This window comes from Lepus europaeus, chromosome 3 (genome assembly GCF_033115175.1).
Source record: "Lepus europaeus isolate LE1 chromosome 3, mLepTim1.pri, whole genome shotgun sequence".
Taxonomy (NCBI): domain Eukaryota; kingdom Metazoa; phylum Chordata; class Mammalia; order Lagomorpha; family Leporidae; genus Lepus; species Lepus europaeus.
In genome coordinates, this window is record NC_084829.1 from 139,585,668 (window position 1) to 139,611,032 (window position 25,365).

The window sequence follows — 25,365 nt, forward strand, 5'->3', positions numbered from 1 at the left end:
TAAATGATATATTCTGTCCCATCTCTCTCACTTGAGTTTACCCCAAAAAAGCAGATGATTTATGCCCCCCCCCCCCAAAAAAAAGTTAAAAGCGAAGTGTGGAAGTGGTTACATCTTCCTTATATAGAAAGAGATGTGAGTAGATTACTACACACAAGGGCAGCTGCATGTGCATGTGAGATGATCAAATACAGGGTAACATATATAAGGACTGGGTTTTAGGATGGAGAAGTGAAGTGACTGTGTGGAGTTGAGTAGCTGAAAAGAGTTGAGGAGCCTGCCGTGTTTTGGAATTAGCCAGTGTGCATTTTTGCTGAGAGTTAAACAGAAGACCATATCCTCTCCCAAGGGACGACTGGAGAATATTCATTCATTCCTTATTCATTTGGTTACTCATTCATGCATCCTCAGTCATTTGCTAAACATTTATTATTTGCCTATCTTCTATGACTAGACTAGACGTAAAATGTTGGATTTTACTTAGGGGCATTAGAATCCATGCCTCTCTGAGGGCACACCATAAACCTGGCAAAGAGACCCATAAACACCAGGAGCCACAATCCGGTACTGTGGGTGTCCAGTGGGACAAATGAATTGTGGAGGAGTGAACATTTGAACTGAGACTTGCAGGGAGAGAGGCAGTTAGATCTGAAAGCAGAAGAAGGCTGTTCTAAGCCAAGAAAGGGGAGAAAGAGCTTTCAGTTCTGTTTGCTGCTAGGAATTAGACATGGCTGGTGCAAGGTGCGGTGGTAGGACACAGGGCTGGAAAGGGGGCGAGGCCAGTCAATTCTGGCTGTTTTGTCGTCAGTAGAGAACCATTCGCTGACATGTGGAAGCAGAGACATAGATGATTCTGCAAAGAGGGTACTGATAGGTGATTGGCAAGCTTGTAAAGCTAGTGTATGTCTTAAGAGAAAGGGTGTCCTTTGATACAGTTAGGTCGGGACTGGAGGTCAGAGCTGCCATGGACCCCTGATTATGATTTTTTCAGTGTGGTGGACACATGGCACATGCAGCTTTTCTGCTGTGTAGGATGACTGTTGCAGCTGGGTGGGAAGAATCTCTAACTGTGGGTACCAGCAGCCCTGTGTCTCTTGAGCCATGGGCGGTTAGCTAATTGAGGTAACTAAATGCTGAGAGGAGGGGTTGGGACTATCCAGCAGCAAGGGTTTTTTCCAGAGGGAGGAGGGTGTCCTCATGGTTTATTTTTCATACCATGGTAGTAAGTGTACGTTTCTGTGCCAGGTTGGTCTCATTATCCTGGTTTGTCATTTTTTTTGTAAGTCATCCTAGTTTTGAAACAGAGTGAGAGGAGATATTGTTTTTGTACAAAATGTGTGTGCGTGTGTGTGTATGTGTGTGCAGTGTTCAATTTATATATTTCAGAAAGCTTCCTATTTTTAATGGTAGGAGAAATAGCAACTTAAGGATTTTTAAGCTTGTATATACTTGAAGCTTTTTATAAACTGGCAAAAAAGTTGAGTAGCATTTCTAATACTTAAAGACTGTATGTTTTAATTTGTAAAAACTGGAAAGGAAAATTATTTCTACTGAATTATACCGTGAAGATAATACTTGAATAAAGTCAAGTTAGAAACACAGACATTAAGAGAAAATTTAAAGAAAAATAGGGATAGAGGAAGATTTAAAGAGGAAGTGTTAAATGTTAACCATATAATTCCTTAAACTGCATTTAAGAAGAAAGTTAGTGTGGTACTCACATACTCATAATGGAGTGTATTTGGTAGACTTAAATTGGCAAGGGAAGAAAAAACTTTATCTCAAGGGTTCAATTTTTGAGGGTCTGCAAATGAAATTGACAAAAGGCAGATTAGCAGGAGAGAAGACAGATTTAATCACAGAAGAAATGTTGACTCAAAGGGCCGCTTAGAATTTGGGGCTTATACAATTTTAATAGGAGAAGAAGGCGGGAAGAGCACTAATGGGAAAACAGATGACTTTTTGGAATGATAAATGGGCCTTTAGGACACTAGATGGGAGATATGACAGTTTTGTGATAATGTCTGTATATGTGGTGTGGAGGCTTCTCATCTCTGCCAATGACAGGCGGTCTTCCCTGGCTACTCTCTGGGAAGGGATTTATGGTAATTGAGTCCTTTTGGGAGGCTCTGCATTTAGGCTGATAAGAGATTTCAGGAACTCAGATGCCTTCAGCTCAAAATAATTTTTATGCCACAATGGGATATGCTGGACCCCTTCAAAATACATTGCCACTCAAATCATATCATCCCCAAAAGAGCAATTACAGGCAGTTAAAGGCAAAAGATGGCCCAGGTGTCATTATTCAGGATTTCTGCTTATTTCATTTCCTTGGAAATTCATTAGAAACAATGCCTTAAGGTATATGCTTTTATAAAACTGATTTTAAACAGATGAATTTAGGCAAAAGTTAGCACAATATCAAATTACTTATGTAAGTTAGAAAGCTGCTTGCCATATTTGAAAAGTTTATTTTCCCCTATGGATAAGCATAAGTTTGATTATACTTCAGATCATATCCCTTTAAGTCATAAAAACATCTCAGGAGAGTCCCTCTGCACTAGTACTGAAACTGAATCACACCCCTGTTTTGGTTTTTCAAATGAGCATGCCTGTGCTTGAGTATTTCAGTATAATAGTGAGTAGAAATGTATTAAAACATACCTTCTTATTAAAGTAACATATCTTCTGCATAACACAGTTTAGTGTCTGGACAAAAATGGAAAGTGGGAAATGTCCAGAGTCATGTAGCTATTTTTAATTGGCAGCAGGTGCAGTCTGTAATCTGAGAGGTCTAGAAGCCTAGGGTGGTTGGTGATGGGTGTTAGTGAACAGATACAGAGAGTGCAGAGCAGTGTTGCCCGAAGCCAGGGAGAGAATCTGGCATTGAGAAAAAGGAAGTACCCTTCGGTGCTGGAGTCAGAAACGTGCATGTTTAGCACACAGGGTAGCTCGAAGAGTTCTTCCAAATAGTTTCCATTTCCTCTTTCTGATCTTAGTTGGCAGTGCTTTCATGTTGCTTTGCAGTTACTAGCCCTGTAATAATGAGTTTCCCTATATCAGGCAGTTAGTTTAGAAGTGAAGATGACGTGTGCAGTACAAAAGCAAATCGGTGTTGTGGTGTAGCAGGTGAGGCCACCGCCTGCAGTGCTGGCTTCCCATATGGATGCCAGTTCAAGTCCTGGCTGCTGTACTTCAGATCCAGCTCTCTGCTATGGCCTGGGAAAACAGTGCAAGATGGCCCAAGTATTTGGGCCCCTGCACCCAGGTGGGAGACCTGGAAAAGCTCCTGATTTTGGATCGGCCCAGCCATGGCTGTTGCGACCATTTGAGGAATGAACCAGCAGATGAAAGACTTCTCTCTCTGCCTCTGCCTCTCTGTAACTCTGCCTTTTAAATAAATAAATAAATTTCTTTAAAAAAAATCAGGTCAGATTCCTGGGTGGTCTGTGTATTGGGGCTGCAGAACCCATAGAACCCACATAAAAAAGAAGCAATCATTCCTAGTAGCAGGAACAGTGAAGATGCTACAGCTCCCCTTCCAGAGTACGCTGGAGGAGTCAGGGGTGACACCCCACGATCTGCAGTCTACATTTGAAGATGAAGATGCTAAATTTCAGAGATGGCTGCCTTCCCTTTTTGCAGAAAATGTGTGTTTTGTTGTGCCACCATTGGATCCTTGTTGATGTTGGGTCTGTTTTGACACCCCTGGTGCTACCCTGCCACTGACATGTGCATAATGAAAAACTATGTGCAGGTGTTTCAAGTAAAGGATGTGGATTCAGTATAAAAATATTAGGGAAGCAATACGGACATTTACTTTTAAAAAGTCTCATGCTTATCATGGTGGAATTTGAACTGAAATTATTTGTAAACAAGAAACCATTCCACAAGGCAAGTACTTTACTCAAGCGTTGTACATACATGTTCTGATTGCTTCTCCTTAAAACAGAAGGACTTCCTGGTCTTGGTGTTTTGGAGACTGTGAACAGTTGAACTAGCACTTCCTGTTGCTAGTGACCAGAGAGTTCTTAACTAGGATGTGGTGTTGTCTTTAGGGTACAGTCCTAGAAGTGAGATCACTGATGCTTGAGCCATCACCTGCTTCCTCCTAGTATCCTTATTAACAGGCAGCTGGGATCAGGAGGAGAGCAGGGACTGGATTCGAAGCATTCCAGCTTGGGATGCTGGTGTCCCAAGCAGCATCTTAACCTCTGCTTTAAGTGCCTGCCCCAAGTGCTGATTTCTTTATGCTCCTTAATGTGAATTTTCTTCACATCTTAGAATTTGCATTTGTTGGATTGTCAGTCAGTGCATTTCTTCTTATGTGTATACCAGTCATTTCTATTTTTTGTTGCTGGTGGTGATTTCTCTCCATTTTATTATTAGGGTATTTGTGTTCTTGTGGATTTACAGTAAGTCAGGATACTTTTAGTATACTTTTAGGATGTTAGTTTATTATTTGTCTTTCAGCCTTGTTTAAAGTGCTCCCTCCTTGCTGGTTAGAAATGCTGCAGGTTTGTATGACCTTGTAATATCCACATAGAGATAGTGCCTCAATAAAGGTAGGGGAGAATGAGGAAAGTTGTAAAATTACCTGTAGGCAGAGCAGTTTGGTCATGGCATCAGGCTTGTGACTTAGTTCATTGGAGACCAGTGCGCACAAACAAGTGAGCCTCTGTTTCCTTTTCCTTTTGCTTTTCCAGTTGGGAGGTCCTGTTCCACAGAATCCACGCAGTTCCTGCCACCCTTCTGTCCCTCTTCACTGCCTGCTTTCCCTGAAGCTTCTGTCTAGCTGACAGCTGAGCTCCAGTGCTGAGCACCTTCTCTCGTACTTTTCTAGGTTTTTTTCCATTTTTTTAAAAAGAAAATTTATTTATTTGAGAGACAGTGACAGAGACGGAGAGACAGATCTTCTGTCTCCTGGTTCATTTCCCAGATGACCACTACAGCTGGGAATGGGCCAGGCTGAAGCCAGGCGTCTGGAACTCCATCTGGGTCCCCTGCATGGGTATCAGGTTCCAAGTACTTGGCGCCATCCTCAGTTGCTTTCCCAGGGGCATTAGCGGGAGCAGGATCAGAAGTGGAGCAACTGTTACTTGAACTGGTGCTCATCTGGGATGCTGGTGTTGCCAGGCTGAGGCTTAACCCACTGCACCACAGTTCCATCCCCTCTCTACATTTCTAGCCCCTCCTGAAGTTTTTGTTCCAGCTGTGTAGGACTTTGAAACTTGTAGGTAAAGGCCAATTATATACTTGTTATCTCTTCTCAAGAGTCAAGCTGCACACTGAGGCCTCTTAAGGCTAAATTGCCCATCTTGCTTGAAATAATAGAAGGTTCTCACTTTTTTCTCATTCTGGCACTTGAATTGAAATTACATGTGCCTATTAATCAAAGGAGACCATAGCACTCAATTGAAGCAAGAGGTTATTTACAGATCATACATCATGCTAATTCAGGCAGCCTTTTTGTCTTTAATGTCTGAAATTTTGAAAAAGTTTCCTAACTCATTGCTTGTTCTAAAGAATGTGGGATCTGGGAGACACTAGTATAGCTGGAGAGTTGATTCTGTTGCTTTGCAAAGCTATTCAATGTTATAAGCCCAAATTTTATATGTAGCAAGTAAGGAAAATACAGTTTTGTTGTGATGAACTCTGTACAAACGGTAGAGCTTATGCCATGGTTGGGGGTCTTCATGTATTCTAGGTACTCCCAGTTTGTGATGCAGTTGGGTTGGCTGCTTCCAAACTTGTGCTGAAAGCACTCTGCTCTGTTGAAAAAACCCATGGCAGATGTTGGCTTTTCCCCACAGAACTAGCAGTGAATGCTGATCTTCCAAAATCTGGATTCTGCTTCTTTGGGTCTTTTTTGTGTGTGCAGGGTTTTCTGTGGATCTGGGGTTCTTGCTGTGCAGTAGTCCCAGCAATTCCCAGGTGTGTTCTTCTGCCTGTTAGTCTCAGGGCAAGTCCAGTTGAGTGAACCCTTTTGAAGTTCCTTTCTGACCATACAATGGGGAAGAACTGTGGCAGGTGAAGCTGTGGGGAAGGTTCTTTCACCACTATGAATATAGCTTACTCTGGGATTGCTGTGTTGTGATCTGTGACTCATCCTGTTCCCAGGCTTTCCTAGTTTCTTTTTTAGTAGCAGAATTCACTTTGATTTTAACCATTTGATTAACAGAGCCTGCTCTTGGCTTGTTGTACTGCATAATTTACTGTATGTCCTTGGATTTGTAATTATGCCTCACATTGTATCTTGATTCATTTCAGTCCTTTCTTTTTTCTCCTATTTGCATGCCTGAAAGGTTTAATTGTTGTAAAGTAATTTTTTTTTTAAGATTTATTTATTTATTTGAAAGGTGGAGTTAGATCTTCCTTCTGCTGGTTTACTCCCCAAATGACTTCAGTTAACCTGGAACTCCTTTTGGGTCTCCCTCGTGGGTGGCAGGGGCCCAAGTGCTTGGGACATCTTCTGCCCAGGTGCTTTAGAAGGGAGCTGGATCAGAAGTGGAACAGCTGGGACTCGAACTGGTACCCATATGGGATGCCAGCATCACAGGCGGAGGCTTAACTCACTACATCCAAAACATTGGCCCCTATAAAGCCTTTTGAAGCATTCCCAAATACAGTTCTTTTAAATTTTGCCTTTTAAATTAGATTACAGCCATGTGACTTTACCAAACTATAGTGTGGATTATATCAAAATAGTTTTTATCATGACATATTTGACATTTATGTATGTCAATGTGTGCATTTATATCAATAAGCATATATGGACTAGTATTTCTTGGAATTATGTGTATAAACAATTTGTAAGGTTTATCTTTGAAGGATAGTCAAATTTGAAATTTTTGACTTTGGAAATAAACCAGTATTCCTCATCATTTTTTTTCAGTGTTCCCTGAGATATGTCTTGGAAGAATTTTTAAAGAATTTGAAATGTGCTTTCTCTTGATGAAATTTGAAATATTGTTTATGATGCATTTAGAATATATATACATGTTATGAGTATATATTTTGATATAATTATATCTACTGTAAATATTCTTTTGTGGTGAGAAGAAATTTCTGGATTTTTCTCTTTTATTTGTTAATTCTTTTATAAAGTGTTTTTTTTTCCTGCTAATTTTGAAATGAATTGTCTTGAGCCTTTGAGAATGGCCATGGTGTAAAATTATATCTGTTTTCCAAAAAAGTTGGTAATTGGAAAGGGAATTAATGTCTAATTATAACATCACTAGCATAATTTATCAGTGGGAGTGTGTAACTTGGAGTTTCCTTAGAAAATTTCATAAAATAGTCTCTTGGAAATAAATTGTTTTATAGTAAGCTGCTCTACGTATCTCTGTGTGGAGTGAACAACTAGGCCAACACATAGTCATGACTAATTCTTGGGTCTGGTTTTCATTTTTACTGAGGTATGTGTAAGAACTGGATATGCCTCTGCTTTGACAGGCCTTTCCTTGTTGCAACAGATTCTGTAACTTGCTTGTTGGCTGATGCAGCATTTTAGAACTAGGCTGTTGTGCAGTGAGGCCCCAGGCAAAAGCTTTGCTTTTCTCTCCAAATCCAAGCAGAATGACTGCCAGGGTGATTACTCCATAGCATTTTCCAGGTTATTTTGAGAGGGCACGCAGGAGAGCAGAAAGAATATACGAAGGGCAGAACAGGCTTCTGGAAATCAATGGCGTAGAAGGATTTAGTTTATTTTAGAATATGGATAGAGTGGCCGGCGCCGCGGCTCAATAGGCTAATCCTCTGCCTGCGGCGCCGGCACACCGGGTTCTAGTCCCGGTCGGGGCGCTGGATTCTGTCCCGGTTGCCCCTCTTCCAGGCCAGCTCTCTGCTGTGGCCCGGGAGTTCAGTGGAGGATGGCCCAAGTCCTTGGGCCCTGCACCCGCATGGGAGACCAGGAGACGCACCTGGCTCCTGCCTTCGGATCAGCGCAGTGCGCCGACCACAGTGCACCGGCTGCGGCGGTCATTGGAGGGTGAACCAACAGCAAAAAGGAAGACCTTTCTCTCTGTCTCTCTCTCTCATTGTCCACTCTGCCTGTCAAAAAATAAAAATAAAATAAAAGAATATGGATAGGGTAAGGAAATGAATTTAGCTACATCATGCTGAGATTTTATTTATTAAACACACTATTTAAATACACTACTTATTCAAAATTATCTTGGGGCAGGGGTGTTTGGAGCCTGGTAGTTAAGATGCTGAATAAAAAGCCTATGTTCCACATTACAGTTTCCTGGGTTTGATTCCTGACTCCAGCTCATGACTCCAGCTCCCTGCTAATGCAGACCCTGGGAGGTGGCAGCAATGGCTCAAGTATAATTATGTTTCTGCCACCCATGTGGCCACAATCACTGCTCTGTGCTCTGTAGCTCTGTGTGCAGTTTGCCTGGGAATGGAAGCCACTGAATAGCTCAGGGGCCTTGGCCATATTATGAGGGGAGCTTCCATGTGCTCAGGAAGTGTTTATAGATTCTGAACCAGAGAATTGCCCTGTTTCTATTCTGTGGAACTTTGGTATTTTTAAGAAACACTTAGGAAACACTGTGAAATCTTTGTCTTCATCCTGATATTAAATTTAAACCAGGCATGTTTTGGATCCATGTCCTTTTGGGTCTTGAGATGGCTTCTGTTAAGAAAACATGAATTTTTTACTTTATGGGCATTATTAATGTAGCTTAAACTTACATAGGAACCAAAGTAGAAATAAAAAGTATGTAAAGTAGAAACCTGTAGTTTTCTATTTGGTTTGTATTTGAGGCTGCCTGGGTAGGCTTGTGAGTTTTTTGTTTTTTCTAGGGAAAGACAGAGAGAAAGGTCTTCCATCCACTGGTACAGTCCCCAAAAGGCTGCAACAGCCAAACTTGGCCAATCTGAAGCCAGGAGCCAGGAGTTTCTTCCTGGTCTCCCATGTAGGTGCAGGTGCCCAAGTATTTGGGTCATCTTCTACTGCTTTGCCAGGCCATAGCAGAGAGCTGAATTGGAAGAGGAGCAGCTAGGATATGAACCGGCACCCACATGGGATACTGGCGCCACAGGAGAAGGCTTAGCCCACTACGCCATAGTGCCGGGCCCGGCTTGTAGGTTTTAATTGAAAATAAAATAAGAGTGGGTCAAGGAGAGTAGATTGAATTTAATAAGCCAATGTTAAAGCCCAAATTGTTGAAGGCTGGCTGGTTTTGTATGTGTGATTTTTTTTTTTGATATGTGATGCTTCCTTATTATTTAAATAGACTGGTTTGCTGGAATAAAAGCCTTGTTTTTAAAACCCTATTCTAAGCATAAAAACATGTTTAACTAAATGCAATCACCATGTACTCAATTTGCTACCCACTTTGGAGCTGTCTTTCACTAACTTAAGGGAGATTAAACTAGTCCAAAGGTTAAGACAGATATGCTTAAGTGATCTTGCTGTAGCTCCTATACTAATTAAAACAAGTTGAGAAAATAGTTTTGTAAGTACTAGCTTTCCTTTGTGTGTAGAACTGTCTTATGTTTATCTTTAGTAGAGAAAGAAAAACCCTCAAAAATAATAAATATTTGAGAAACCTTATTAAAACCTTTTTAGTTTCCACTTTAAGAATACTTGTGGTTGGGGCTGGCACTGTGGTAGAAGACCTCTCTCTCTCCCTGTAACTCTTTCAAATAAATAAAATAAATCTTTAAAAAAATACTTGTAGTTTAGTGAAGAAATGATACCTAGTGAATTTGAGGTGTGAGTAGGGCCCCAGAGGCTGCGATTAGCTTCTGTGTCCACCCCTTTCCTATTTCCTCATGGCAACCAAAGGGAGGGATCAAGGCTGAAGCAGAGGCTTTGCATGTGACTTGGAGGGCAGTCAGCAGGCAAACCAGGCTGGCATCTAAGTCTGGAGTCCTTGAACATGATTTGAGGAACTGGGGCTTGAGTGTGAGTTTCTGAAAGTGTATTTGATAGGATTGAAGTCCAGTTTTCAGAAAGCTGATCTGAAGATGGTACTTAAACTTTTCTGCCTATGTAGTCCCTGAATGGACTAGGAAAAATAATTGTTCTTGCATATTTTGTCACACCAAGTTTTTTTATTTTAAGATTTGTTATTTATTTGAAAGTCAGAGATACAGACAGAGGGAGAGACAGAGAGATATCTTCCATCTGTTGGTTCACTACCCAGATGACCGCAACAGCCAGCTTTGGGCCAGGAGCCAAGAGCTTCTTCCAGGTCTCCCACGTGTGTGACAGGAACCTAAGTACTTGGGCCATCATCTACTACTTTTCCCAGGTCATTAGCAGGGAGTGAAGCAGCTGGGACATGAACCAGCCTCTGTATGGGACACTGGTATCGCAGCAGTTAATAGCTTACTCACTATGCCACAATGCCAGCCCCGTCACACCCAATTTTAAAAAATAAATATTTATTTTAAAGGCAGAGTTAGAGAGAGAGGGCGAGACAGACAGAGAGAGAAAGAGAGAGAGAGATCTTCGATCCGCTGGTTCACTCCCCAAATGGCCACAATGGTCAGAGCTGGGCCAGTCTGAAGCCAGGAGCCTCTTCTGGATCTCCCATGTGGGTGCAGGAGCTCAAGCACTTGGGCCATCCTCTGCTGCTTTCCCAGACACGTTAGAAGGCAGCTGGATTAGAAGTGGGACAGGTGAGACTCAAACCAGCACCCATGTGCGATGCCGGCATTGCAGGCAGTGGCTTTACCCGCTACACCATGGTGCCTACCCCCCCACTCTTTTTTTTTTTTAAAGATTTTTTTTTTGAAAGCTATAGAGTTATAGAGAGAGGGAAAGATCTTTCATTTGCTAGTTCATTCCTCAGATGGCCATAATAGCCAGCACTGGGCCAGACTGAAGCCAAAAGCCAGAGCTTCATCCGGGTCTCCAAGGTAGGTAGCAGGGCCCAGGTACTTGGGCCATCCTCCACTGCTTTCCCAGGCCATTAGCAGGGAGCTGGATCACTGGATCAGAAGTGGAACAGCCAAGACTTGAACCTGGTACCTATATGGGATGCCTGCATTGAAGGCAGCAGTTACCCTGTACTCCACAACGTTGGCCTACAGCCAGTTTTTAAAGCTTGAAGAGATGCAGAGGATACAATTTCCAGTTTATTTGAAATATTTTAATTTATATGTATTCAAACAGTATAGATTATCATAGTAACTTCATAACCAGTATCATCTGTTTGAAAATAATACAAAATTTACATTTTTAATTTCACTTTTTACTCAGAATTTGATCCCTAAAAAAACAGGGTATTGTCCTGCTTTAAACTCTTTTATGTGTAATCCTGTTCTTCTATAACAAAAAAAAATCTGTAAACTTAAATTTATTTTAAGAATGGCAGAATATGAGCCTCCAGGAAAAATAAAAAGCAGTTTGAACCCTGGTAGAAATTATCAAAATGAACTTGTTCTAAAGTCTGGAAATAAAGCAAAGGCTTGCAGTAATTCTAGGATTGTTTATTCAGGATAAATGACTGAATTGTGGTACAAATGGTGAGCCATGTCCTGTTCCTAGTGTCTCTCCATACCTCCATGGTGACGTAAAAACCAGCAGCCTAGTAGTCACAGGGTAGAGAAGGAATCAGTTTGGAGTTCCCCAAAAGCTGTAGCCCCAGAGAACTGTCACTGTTTGACCTACCTAGAAGTTTGACCTACCTAGAAGCTCCCTGGGAAAGCCTCATTCCCAGGGCATGTCTTTATTTGACCTGGCTCAGAGCTCACAGGTTAGTAAAATCCCTGTTTCTGAGGTGTGTGTTGAAAATAACCAGCAGCAATTGTTAAACTTCGCAGCTGCCTGAGGCAGTGATGCCAGGTGGGCAAACAAGAGGTGATCCAGGAAGCTTACACACACAGTCTTGAGAGAGAGAGCTGTGTGCAAGGAACATTGGAAGCTCTGATAGATGCTTGTGCTCTGGAAGGCTGTGCTCATGGGCCAGGCTGTGTGTGTGGGCAGGACAGTATACTGTGCCCAGGAAAGACCTAAGGAGACTCTGACTCTCATCTCAGGCTGGACCATGGCTAAAACAGCTGCCAACTGCTTGGGTCTTGAGGAAATGGACCCCAGCACACATGGAGACCCTCTGCAGAGGTGAGACGATTACTCCATCAGGGCACTTCAGACAGTCTCTGTCCAGGTGTTAGCTGACCACTCAGCTAACTGAACAGAGACTTCAGTGAATGAATGTGACAAAAAATACAGACTTCACAGACTTAGTCCAAGAAAGTCACTAAGCAAACAACAGAAACAACAGGAAGAGGGACAAATCTTGGAGAGGGAATCTGGTATTCAGAATTGGCACCATGTTAAAGGTTTTCAAAAAAAACTATGAAATAGGAAATATGCTTTATTTTTCCCGTTGACATCCCCTACACTAAGCTCTACTCTGGTCACATAGCAGGTGTTCAGAACATTCCTACAGTTGCCTTGCATTGATTGGCAGCTGGTCAGAATTAAATTATTTTCACAGACCCCATGTGGTTGGGAGGGATCCAGGTATTTGAGCCATCACCTACTACTCCCAGGGTGTGCATCAGCAGGAAGTTGGAATAGGAACTGAGACTGGAATAGAGCTGGAACTGGAACCCAGACAGCCTGATATGGGATACAGGCATCCAGAGCAATGTCCCAACTGCAGTGACAAACATCCATTTCTGACTTCTCTGCTGTGATGATTTAGAGGACTTTGATGTGTCAGATGTAATAAATTGGCATTAAGTTTACTTAACAACAGATGCTGATAAAAAATATACAAATCTGAGCTTGAATCCATAATGTTTGCAGGTGACTAACTTTTACTGAATTGTGATCAATTGTGATATAAAAAAATTCAGGATTGATTGTCAGATATTGTATTGATGTTTAGGGGGAACTGATAATGTTGGTGTCATCCCATCTGTGCAGATTATTGGCAGTGTTTCTTCTTTCTAAATACAGGTAGAGTATCCTTTAGCTGAAATGCTTAGGGCAGAAGTGACTCTAATCTAAATACGCAATTCATTTGTTTCGTATGTACCTTACACATGTAGACTGCAGGTAATTTTATACAATATTGACTGCAGCTCATCATCACATGTTGTCATATGTGGAGTATTCCATTTGTGGCGTCATGTCAGTGCTCAGAAAGTCTCAGATCTTGAAGTATTTGGGATTTCAGATGAATGCTCAGCCTGTACTCACTTGTCTATGTTTTTCTCTATGTTCTCATCATACACTTTGGCTTCATTGTCTGAAACAGAGGTGGAGTAAACCTGCCAGACTGGCAAGCTTCAAAATTATGTGTCACTGCAGATGGGTAAACTCACTGCATTGGGTTTGAGGCCAAAGAGGCACCCTTCTTTGGTTGGCTTTGGAAAGTGAGTGCTCGTAGTTTAGGTACCCATCAAGTACAAGCTAACAGATTTAAAAAAACAAAACAAAACAAAACAAACCTCATTTGAAAGTCAGAAGAGGTGGCAATTTTTTAATTTTTATTTTTTATTTTTTTATTTTATTATTTTTTTGACAGGCAGAGTGGACAGTGAGAGAGAGACAGAGAGAAAGGTCTTCCTTTTTGCCGTTGGTTCACCCTCCAATGGCTGCCATGGCCAGTGCGCTGCGCTGATCTGAAGGCAGGAGCCAGGTGCTTCTCCTGGTCTCCCATGCGGGTGCAGGGCCCAAGCACTTGGGCCATCCTCCACTGCACTCCCGGGCCATAGCAGAGAGCTGGCCTGGAAGAGGGGCAACCAGGACAGAATCCAGCGCCCCAACCGGGTCTAGAACCCGGTGTGCCGGCGCCGCAGGCGGAGGATTAGCCTGTTGAGCCACGGTGCCGGCCGGCTATTTTTTTTAAAAGATTTATTTATTTGAAAGGCAGAGCTATAGACAGGCAGAGAGAGAGAGAGAGAGAGGTCTTCCATCTGCTGGTTCACTCCTCAGATGGCCGCAATGGCTGGAGCTGAGCTGATCTGAAGCCACGAGCTTCCTCCAGGTCACCTATGCAGGTGCAGGGGCCCAAGGATTTGAGCCATCTTCCACTGCTTTCCCAGGCCATAGCAGAGAGCTGGATTGAAAGTGTAGCAGCCGAGACTTAAACCAGTGCCCATTTGAGATGCCGGCATTGTAGGCAATAGAAATTTTTTTTGATTGTTTATACCTTCCTTGTCCCAAAAGTACATGTAATAATACAGCAAGATAAATAATAAATGAGAATAGTAATAATAGGTACAATTTTATTAGGAAAAATTATGAGTGCTCTGAGTCATTACAAGAAGTAGGTCACAAATTTAGCTTTCGGATTTATAGCATGTAGGGAAAAGCGACCAATGGAAGCAGTGGTGTGCTCTGCAGTGTCCATCTGATTAAGTAAAAAACTGACAGTGGGTATTTAACTGAAAGGTTAAGGTTCCTGTGTCCTATGCTGGAATATCTAGGTTCAATTCCTGGATTCAGTTCCTGACTCCAGCTACCCACCCGTGAAGATCCTGTGAAGCAGCAAGTGATGGCTCAAGTAAATGAGTTTCTGCTATCCACGTAGGAGACATTGGCTGCCCTCTCGGCTCCAGCCCTGGCCCAGCCCCAGCTGTTGCAAGCATTTGGGGGTGGGAACTTGCTGTCTGTCTCTCAAAAAAATAAAAAAATAAATAAAAGAGTAAAACAACAAACCAGATGTTGTAAAATACTGAGCAGTGTCCATGACAATATTCTTTAGTAAACAAAGCAAACGTATTAGGCCTGCTGTGATTAAAAACCATCTGTCCAAAAGGATGAATCAGCATGGTCCAGGTAACCAGCTTTCCCTTGGCTTAACCAAGGGATCAATTTTGTCTAGCACAGCAGTGCTACACCCAGATGCCACCAAGGACCTGGCACATGAGTAAATACTGGGTATGGGTTTGAGGTCTGGCTGCCTAGCGAGCGCGTGTTCACCCAAAAAGCTTCTGACTCACATTCCATAACAAAACCCTGGACTGGTTTAAGATGACACACTGCAGGCCAGCTGCCCCATTGGAACTCTGATCTGAAGGAATGTGTAAACACCATCATGTATGAAATGTTTCTTAAAAATTATTTCTCATTTGAGCTCTTGGGATTACTGAACAACCACAATGAGTGAGGGGTTGTGTTGTCCAACAGGTACCTGTGTTGATGACCCATACTGTCAGTTAATCATGTGGTCATATGCTTTGCCTCTGGACAGACAGGGAAGAGATAAAGTTCTTAGTGTTTTCTGCTGAGACCTTTGGGATTCCAGAGATATGAGGAAGGGCTAGTGCTGTTATGGCCTTTGGTCTCCAGATACCATTTTTGGACCTATCAAGAGAGAAGATGCAGATCCAACATTGGGGTCACTGTACTGTAACTTACATGCTAAATGAAAATCACAGATATAAAATATGATTAAGGGATGTTGATTATGACCAAATTTTGAAAATTTGTGCTGACAGGAGAGCATTGACAAGGATAATCAGAATCAGGCTTATTTTTCTAGCAAGGAGAATGCTTTAAAATTGGAATAAAGTACTAAAGAATGACATGAGGCCTCTTCTGGAGTCTTTATAAGTGATTTTTGCTTCTAGGGATTTAATACCATGGCTTTTAATAATAGTTGCTATTAGGCCACATAGAATCATGGATGCCCTAAACAGCACTCTGGCCTCAGAATCAGCCCTTAAGGCATTCAGATCTGGCTAAAAAGCCCATGAGAGCATTTTAGGTATGGAAAGCCAAGACACTGTGGCAAAAAATGACTTACATGAAAGATCTCTGTGAGTAGATCCTGATTTAAAGAAGGGGCCATTCAAAGAAGGAGGTACCTTTTTCTGAAGGGAGGAGAGAACTTCCACTTTGATTATGGCCCTGTATAAATAATGTCGGAATTTGTGGACTCAAAAGGCTTCCATAGCCTTGGCAGCTCATGACAAGAGCCTTGGTTGATCACTGACATCATAAATAAGAGTGTCAGTTGTTAAATCAACAACTGGAGTCACTGTAAACTTGCTCCCCATGTAGGACCTCTGTCCTTAATGAGTTGTACTATGAGAATTAATGGTAAAACTCAAGCAGTACTTTATACTTTGTGTGTCTGTGGGTGCAAACTGTTGAAATCTTTACTTAGTACAGAGTTGATCTTCTGTACATAAAGATAATTAAAAATGAATCTTAATGAAGAATGGGATGGGAGAGGGAGTAGTGAGTAGGAGGTGGGATGGGAGTGGGGGGTGGGAGGGCGGGTATGGGGGAAAGAACCACTATATTCCAAAAGCTGTACCTATGATATTTGTATTTATTAAATAAAAGCTTTATAAAAAATTGCCATTATAGTTTATAATATATATATTAAAATATATATTTTATATAGTTTATTTAAATGATTCCTAGGTGCCCAGGTGCTGATCAGATTGCCTTAATGACTCCTTTATTCCTTATAGCAGCCCTTTGAGATCAGTACTGTTATTTGCACCATTTCACAGGGAGGAAACCAGGTATGGGGTGACTCTGTGATTTGCCACACTTATGACAAATAATGGGGCACAGAGCTGAGAGTCACATTCAGACAGACTGGCTCCAGGTTTGGTGTCCTCATCCCCATGGTCTGATGCTGCTTGCCTTGAGAGGGATGTGCTGTCTGCCAATCAGGGAACGTGTTCCCACATGAGGGGAATGACTGCATGGAAAAAAAGTTAGCAGTGTAGTAAAGTAGTTGTGCAGAAGCCCTAAGTTTGCATTTGGTGCCTGGGTGCAGAAGGGGGGTAGCACTGACGATGAGGAAGTGAGGGTGAGGGCCAGGCTGTGCCCTGACAAGGAAGGCTGGACTGAGTGTAGAAGGCTTTCCCAGCTGCCGCCCCTCAGCTGGGCTGCTTCTCCCTCCCCTGTTCATCTTCCATCAGTGCCTCCACAGTCCTCCACATGGGTGGTATCTCATTTTTCCCTTCGCAAAGCATTTGTTAAATACCTAATAGGATTTTCGCACATGGGGTTTACAAGAGTGACTGTGGCCCAGTCCCTGCTTTCCTGGAGAGCCGGGGATGACTTCAGAAGGCTTTCCTGACCCTTGCCTGCTTGTGATGCTTGCAGCTGTGGTAAGAGGAGTGAAACTTGATCTCAGGTTCACAGAGAGCTGAAAATAGCAGTGCCTGGTCTGTGGGGCTCCTTGGCTGGTGAGAGTGAGTTTGTTGAGGTGTTTGGGTTGCCTGTGTAAATGGCGCCCGCCAGACCCTCCTGTAGTCTTAGGTGAAGGGGCAGGAATGCAGGGTTAGAAGACCAGGGAGACAGACCGTCAGGTGACATAGGCCTGGTTGGTTACCTTGTCCAGTCTTGGACTCCTGGGGATTTTTGTGAAGAATGACATGAACTCTGTTTATTTAACTTGAGCACAAATAGAAGCTGGCTCCTGAATGCTGGATAATGAGCCTGTGAAAACAAGCATTGGAGGATTTACGCATATACTTTTTTTAAGCCATGCTGACTTGTGTGTAAGAGAGCCTGTTTCCGATGGCTTGTTAGGTTGTCATGGTTTATAGTATGGGGCGTTGGTGCAGCAAGCCCTCTCTGATTGTGAGATTCCCCTTTCCCTTCTGTCTCATTAAAGGTGTAGTTGTATCAGAACAACCTGTGTCCTGTTTATACCTTAGTGGGACCATTGTTCTTAAGAATCACACATTTTGTAAACTTAGAACCTCAGGCAGCCTTTGGCTGTTTCTTTAATACAACTTATTTGTTAATAGCCTGATTTTGAATGCTGTTGGTATTTTTTTCTTAGTTACAAAATCTTTTCCTATGCATTTTGATTAATTATGATACTTTGGAAATTGAAAGAGACATGGCATGCATTTTGATTAATTATAATACTTAGGAAATTGAAAGAGACATGGCATGCATTTTGATTAATTATAATACTTAGGAAATTGAAAGAGACATGGCATTATTCATTTATTTACTTAAATTCTGAACACTTATCATACGTTGTGTCCAAAAGATGAGAAGAAGCAGGAAATATATTGGAGCAGGTTGCATTTAGTTGGGGAGCCAAATACACAGGTATGAAGGTATGATAGGGTCACCTAGAAGAATATGCATTTTTATGGAACTTCACAGTGCATAAAGTATTTCAATGCACATGTGAGATGAGTGGGGCAAGAAGTACTAGCCCACTTTACCGGTGAGGTAACTGCTCAGTGTGAAACATTGAGTCGGTAGCAGAACTGGCCCCAGTGTGGACCCTGGAAAGGGAGGTTAATTAGGGAGGGAGGTACGTTGTGAGTATACATAGAGAACAGTGAAATGACTTCCCTGGGGGTTGTGGGAGACACGAGAGCACTGTAGAAGTCCCTTGCTATCTCAAATCTCACTCTTGTCCTCCTCATCTGCCTGCCTCTGAGCCTCACTCTTGGGCTAGAGATGTGTTACGGTGAGAGGTGTCTGTGGCACGTTACTCCATGTTAAACAAGCTCTTGGCTCTGTGTTTGTTTTTGAATCCTAGGCGCAAGGCCATATCAAAGTGACTGACACGTAAATAAGCAGAGAGTTGGGAGGGTAGGTGGCAGGTGAGAACAGCTGTGATCCTACATAGGGCGTGGGCAGAGCTGTGGTACTGCATGTGTGTTCTGTGCATATACTTTCTTTTTTTTTTTTTTTTAAGATTTATTTATTTGAAAGAGTTAGAGAGGTAGAGACACAGAGAGAGGCCTTCCATCTGCTGTGTCACTCCCCAGATGAATGGCCGGAGCTGTGCCGGTCCAAAGCTAGGAGCCAGGAGTGCAGGGACCCAAGGACTTGGGCCATCTTCTACTGTTTTCCCAGGCCATAGCAGAAAGCTGAATTGGAAGAGGAGCAGCCGAGACTAGAACCGGCACCCATATGTGATGCTGGCTCTTCAGTCCAGGGCTTTAACTTGCTGCACCACAGCGCCTGCTCCTGTGCATATACTTTCATTAGCACTCCTAGCAGAATTTACCAATCCTCTTGGCTCCAAAGATAAGGTATATAGGAAGTGCTCTGTCGATTAAATGATATATTTTTTGCTTTTAAGAAAATATATAAATAAGATTTTTCCCTCTTAGTCTGCCTTTCTTTAATGTGAAGAATGTTTTCTAAAGAAATGTCAAGTCAATCTCAGAGTTTATACTTTGAATATTATGAATATGAAGATATTGGTAGGCCATTCTTTGATTTTTATTAGACCTGGGGTTATATTTCAGAGACATTTTTTTCAGTCCTGTGAAGGATTGAAGATAAAAGCAATTGGACCTTATTTAATTGGCTAATTAACATTTTAAAGGACTCTGAAGATCACAGTCCAGGTGACAGAAGCTCTTTTCTGCTTCTTTTCAGTGGGCTTCTATAGGATCATGTCTTTCTCTTTGTCTAGGATTATAACTTTCTCTTCCTTCCATTGTTTTTATCAGTGTCTTGAATGCAAGTTTGTCAGCCCAGGTTTGTCCAAGGCCTGGACCTGGTGGTGCCAGAACCCAAAGATGAATAAGAGGCATCTTCACCTGAGTTATTGCCTGGTGGGGATGACAATGAGGAAGCCAACTGCTGGGGATGCAAGGGGGACAGAGTCCTGTGAGATTGGTGTCTGGAGTGGGTCTTATGTAGGAGGAAGGGGGGTAGGTACCCACTAACCAGGTTCTGTTGTGAGCATGTGTGTGTGTGTGTGTATTCCCATCCTTAGAACAACTATGTAGGGTACATTCTGTTATGATACGAGAAATTCCTTGTCCAAGGGCACATAGCCTATAAATGGTACTGGTAAAGGTACACAGTCTGATGGCAGAGTCAGTTCTGTGAATTGCTATCCAAGGCTGAATGGGGCTCGGACAAAGAGAGTGGCTTGTGGACTCCCAGGGGATAAATAGGGACCCCATAGTGAGGCCCATGGAGTTGGTTTAGGGCCATTTTGCTGAGGCCCTGGAACCTCACACTTCTAGAAAGGGGACTGGTAACATGTGATAGTGATAGCTGATGTTTGCTCAGACTGTGTGATTCCCTCTACCTGTGCTGATGCAGTTGGTGGGACATCATATTAGTCATTCAGTAGGCAGAGGCCAGATTGTTTTTTGAGTAGAGGAATCCCATCGTTCGTTCCTTGTCCTGTGCTTCAAGCTCTCCTGAGATTCTGGCCTTCATGCTCCCAGTTCAGGGACATGGTTAGACTCAGCCTTTGCTGTTTTCTGCCCCTGCCGCCTTCTCTTTCCTTTCCTCTGCCGTTCCACTTTTGCAAAGTTTCCTGGCTAGTTGTCTGTATGCACCAGGCTTATCTGTCCTTCTTGTCATTCAGACTTCTCTCCATCATTGCTCATTCTGGTGAGGACTTTGCAAGCTGAAGCTCCCTACCCACTGGTTTTAACCAGGGATGGTTTTTCTTTTCTTTCTTTCTTTTTTTTTTTTTTTTGACTGGCAGAGTGGATAGTGAGAGAGAGAGACAGAGAGAAAGGTCTTCCTTTTTGCCGTTGGTTCACCCTCCAATGGCCGCTGTGGCCGGCGCATCGCACTGATCCGAAGCCAGGAGCCAAGTGCTTCTCCTGGTCTCCCATGCGGGTGCAGGGCCCAAGCAGTTGGGCCATCCTCCACTGCCTTCCCGGGCCATAGCAGAGAGCTGGCCTGGAAGAGGAGCAACCGGGATAGAATCCGGCGCCCCAACCGGGACTAGAACCCGGTGTGCCGGCGCCGCAAGGCAGAGGATTAGCCTATTAAACCACGGCGCCGGCTTAAGGGATGGTTTTTCAACACGGAGTTTTTGGCAACACTGGAGACATTTTGGTTATCAGTTGAAGGAGGTGGTGCTATGGGCAGCTACAGGGTTGAGGGCAGCAGTGCTGCCACACATCTTAGAGCACTCGGGATGGCTCCTCCCACTGGGAATTACCCAACCCCAAATGTCAGGAGTGCAGAGGTTGAGAAGAGCACTGGTCTTGCCAGGCACTCTGCCACATTTCAGTCCTCTGAGCTTTTCTCTCCTTGGCTGCCTTGACATGATTATCTCCTGACTTTTTCTTACGCTAAATTCGCAGTTCCTTCCTTACCAATCTGTGGAAGATTCCTCCAGCCTTGATTCCAGTCATTGCTTCTTAGGATTCCTCCTCTGGCCTCTCATCTCCACCTGCTCCCTCAGTTCCCAGTGATTTAACCTCCCACTCTGGGCAAGTGACTCCATATCTATAATCTCAGCGCCAGCTCCCTCGAGCTCCATACACAAGCCCTTCCAATTCATAAGCCCAAAACCGTGCAGCCCAGACTCTTCTTCTGGCCACAGCTGCCCTCCCGTTGGCTGTGAGCACCACACATCAAGCAGTCCGACATTGCTCCTGGAGCAGGTGTCATTCTCAACTCATTACTACAGCCCTCTCTCTCTGGCCTCCCAGCCCCCAGTCTCCTCGCACTGCCCCGGTGGACTCTGTGTGTGTGTGTGTATTTCTAAAATAATTTGAGGCTAACAGTCTTTCTTCTGCTTCTAATGCAAAAACAGGCTAAATTGCCGAGCATGGCTTGTGGAACCTTGTCGATTAAGCCCAGTGGTTCCTCACTGGGAGGAGTACTGCTCTCCAAAGCAACCTTTTGCATATATATATATATATATATTATCATGATGGGGAGTGAGGGTCACAAACAGTGCTCACAGCCCGGTGATGCTGACTTCCTGCAATGCCCCAGATCATCCCATGCCATAAGGAACTGTCCAGATGCCAATAGTGCCCTCCTTAAAGGAAGGCATATTGGATTTTTGGCTTTGGCCTGGAGAAGTGAAGGAACAAATTGTGAGTTCCAGGGAGTACTTATTTTGGGGAGTAGGAAGCAAGAGAGGAACTGAATGGTAATAAAACAGCACAGAAACGTAGGGAAGAATTTAAAGGGAGTAGTGAATTGCCCATGCATTAAAAAATCATAGATATGCAGACACTGAGTGGGGAAGGCTGCCTGTTGTGTTACTCTGTGTGGTACCATCTCATCCCAGGCATAAATCACACTCAGCCCCTGCTGTGCACCACCAGCAGTCTCCTGTTCTGTCTCCTTCATTGGTGGACCCAGAGCCTGCCCTGTTCGTTCCTGCACTGCCAGGTTCTTGGGTTCTCAGGGTGACACACACTGGTTAGTTTTGCCATCTCTGCTTAGGCCTCCAGGTACCTCACTACCCAGCTTTCTCTACAAATAAAAATGTCTCAAGTTGTATCATAGATTTAGCTAATGACAGGAACAACAGCAACAAGAGGTGTAAACATTCACATGACAGGTACTGTGCTAAACTGCTTACCAGCATGACTTCTTTAACCTCACAGAAACCTCGATAGTAACTGCCTTGATTGCACTCATTTGTAGCTGAGGAAATTGAGGACTAAACAGATGAAGTGACCAGTAGTATTCCATGGAACTCAGAATTAGGCGTTTTTAATTTTTTTCTCTTTCATTAAAAAATAGTTTTTAGTTTAGGTTCATAGCAAAATTGAGAGTTCCCATATGCCCCCTGCCTCCACACATGCATAGTCTGCTATTATCAATATTCTCCACTGTGAGATACATTTGTTGCAATCAGTGACCTGACACTGACACATCCTATCACCCAGTTCTGAGATTACCTAAGGGCTCACTCTTGGTGTTGCACATTCTGTGGATTTTGACTAAGGAATAATCAGTGACATGCATCCACGCCACAGAGTCACATAGAATAGTTTCACTGCCCTAGAAATCTTCTGTGCACCCCCTGTTCATCCCACTGTACCCCAGGCAACTGCTGATCTTCTTAAGTCTCTATCACATGTCTTTTTGACATTTAAAACAATTAAGTTCTAGCTCAGATGCTCAGATTTTGTTGCGCAATCGCAGGAATCACAGAGTTCTGATCTCTCTCTAAGTCATGTTTACTTCTTAAGAAATGGATTCTGCTTTGTGCCACTGAATTTTCCTTCCTTTCTGAGAACTTGTCTGGCTTTTGGGATTCTGTGTTGGGGACATGTGCTTAAGACAGGGTGGAAATATTTGCTCCTTGTTCCCGCTTTCTGTCCTGATAGCCTTGGGAGAATTCTGGGCTTTTTGCCTTCACAGCCTGGCAGTGGGATTTTGTGTAGACCAGTGATAAGTTTGACCAGATGTCCCTGCCATGAGGTATCCGACCATTTCAGAAGAGAATTGAGGAGGAGCCTTGTCTGTTTGCTGGCTTCTGTCTGGGATTCAGCCCAGCCTGAAGCCCATGACTAAGGGCCTCAAGGACCTTCTGGGAGATCCACCAGAACCTATTGAAGTAGCTTCTTCACGTGGTTTCTTACTTCACTGGAGTGATTTGTGTTTAAGGGAACTTGGGAATGGCCTGTTGCTATCCCCTTGTGTTAGGAAACCTTATACCACACTGTGTTGAAAAATCTAATTGTACTGTGAGGGATGTGTAGTTTTTAGAAGCTCATTGGTGTGTTTTTCAGCAGGTAAAAAATACCAGGAAATAAATTCCCTTGGCACAGCATTGTATCAGAAGAAAATGGTACATGTTTTCTGATCGGCTCTGGTATCTATTCCAGTGGTGGAAATGTTGCCCCAGGCATGAGCGAACCCGTGGATCCACAGCTTTGCCCTTGAATGTGTACATTAAATCTCCGTTTCTGTTCCTCCTCCAGAGGCTCCTTGTGCCACGCCCCTGATCTGCAGCTTCGGGAGGCCGGTGGACCTGGAGAAGGATGACTATCAGAAGGTGGTGTGCAACAGCGAGCACTGCCCATGCAGCACCTGGATGCACCTGCAGTGCTTCTACGAGTGGGAGAGCAGCATCCTGGTGCAGTTCAACTGCATCGGCCGGGCCCGCAGCTGGAACGAGAAGCAGTGCCGCCAGAACATGTGGACCAAGAAAGGCTATGACCTGGCCTTCCGCTTCTGCTCCTGCCGCTGCGGCCAAGGCCACTTAAAGAAGGACACAGACTGGTACCAGGTGAAGAGGATGCAAGAAGAGAAGAAGAAGAAGTCTGGCTCAGAGAAGAACACAGGGAGGCCACCAGGGGAGGCTGGGGATGAGGCTAAAAAGTGCAGGCCCCCAAACAAGCCTCAGAAAGGCCTGAACCACGACCTCCCCCGGCGGCATTCCATGGACCGGCAGAACTCCCAGGAGAAAGCCATCGGTGCCACGGCCTACGGTGCCCGCTCCCCTTGTGGCTCCCCTGGGCAGTCACCACCCACAGGCTATTCCATCCTCTCTCCCGCCCACTTCAGCGGCCCCCGCTCCTCGAGGTACCTTGGGGAGTTCTTAAAGAATGCCATCCATCTTGAGCCTCACAAAAAGGCCATGGCAGGGGGACACGTGTTCAGAAACTCACACTTTGACTACAGTCCGGCTGGGTTGGCGGTTCACAGAGGGGGCCACTTCGACACGCCTGTGCAGTTCCTGCGGCGGCTGGACCTCTCTGAGCTCCTCGCTCACATCCCCCGGCACAAGCTGAACACTTTCCATGTGCGGATGGAAGACGATGCCCAAGTGGGCCAGGGCGAGGATCTGCGGAAGTTCATCCTCGCGGCCCTCAGTGCCAGCCACAGAAACGTCGTCAACTGTGCCCTGTGCCACCGGGCGCTCCCAGTGTTCGAACAGTTCCCACTGGTGGACGGGACTCTGTTCCTAAGCCCCTCGAGACACGATGAGATTGAATACGATGTTCCTTGTCACCTTCAAGGTATAGGTGTTCATTCACCTTGCCTGCTTTCTGTTGGTTAAAATTCAAAAAGAGGAAATGCTGTTCGGTCTTCGTTTGAACTGGTGATGTTTTTTGTTCTAGTCAGGTGGTAGGTGACGTTTGAATATTTCCGCTTCACCCGGGAGGCAGTGGTGGTAGTTTTACTCTGATGTCACTGTACCAAGCAGACTTTTCTTGTTGGGTAATTTTCTGTGTTCTTTCTGTCTGACTTGAAGAAAGAATTAGTTTTTCATAAGTGGGAGGAAGCTTAGAGAGGGAATTGTGTAATTGTCATTTGCTGTGAAATAGCTGTCTTTGAAGCCTGTTCTAATATGCAAAGCAAGCTGTGTATTTCCCTTAATCCTGGTAAATATAACTTTGAGGGATGGTAGAGGTCAGAAAAGGCCAAGGCAGTTTTAGATTAAGTTAATTTTGAAGTGACAGAAGATAAGGCTGTCTTGACAGCAGCAAAAGGAACCTAGAGGAGAATTGAACACCTAAGACGTGGCTGTGGCGGGGAGGGGTGATGGGGAAAGCTCACTGCTACGGATGACACACCAGGATGTGGGTCCCTCTCAACCATGGATGAACCATAGGGCTGGTGAGTGCAAGGAGAAAATCTGTCCGTTGGTGTGAAACTGCTGAATGTGCCCATAAAGGGGAGATGCATGACATGCAACATGGGTGGAGCTTTAAAAGCCTGCAGTGAAAACGATACAGCCCCACCTGCCTTCTGCCCACTGGCTCCTG

The 25,365-nt window shown here is 43.9% G+C and overlaps 1 protein-coding gene across 2 annotated transcripts in view; it reads left to right on the forward strand.

Annotated features, from left to right (window-relative positions):
* The window catches only part of HECA (hdc homolog, cell cycle regulator), a 48,518-nt gene that overhangs the window by 8,869 nt on the left and 14,284 nt on the right, over positions 1 to 25,365 (forward strand). For both annotated transcript variants that reach the window (XM_062186846.1, XM_062186847.1), the window contains exon 2: positions 23,575 to 24,615. In XM_062186846.1, coding sequence (XP_062042830.1) covers positions 23,575 to 24,615 — 1,041 coding nt within the window. The remainder of the gene's footprint in view (positions 1 to 23,574; positions 24,616 to 25,365) is intronic.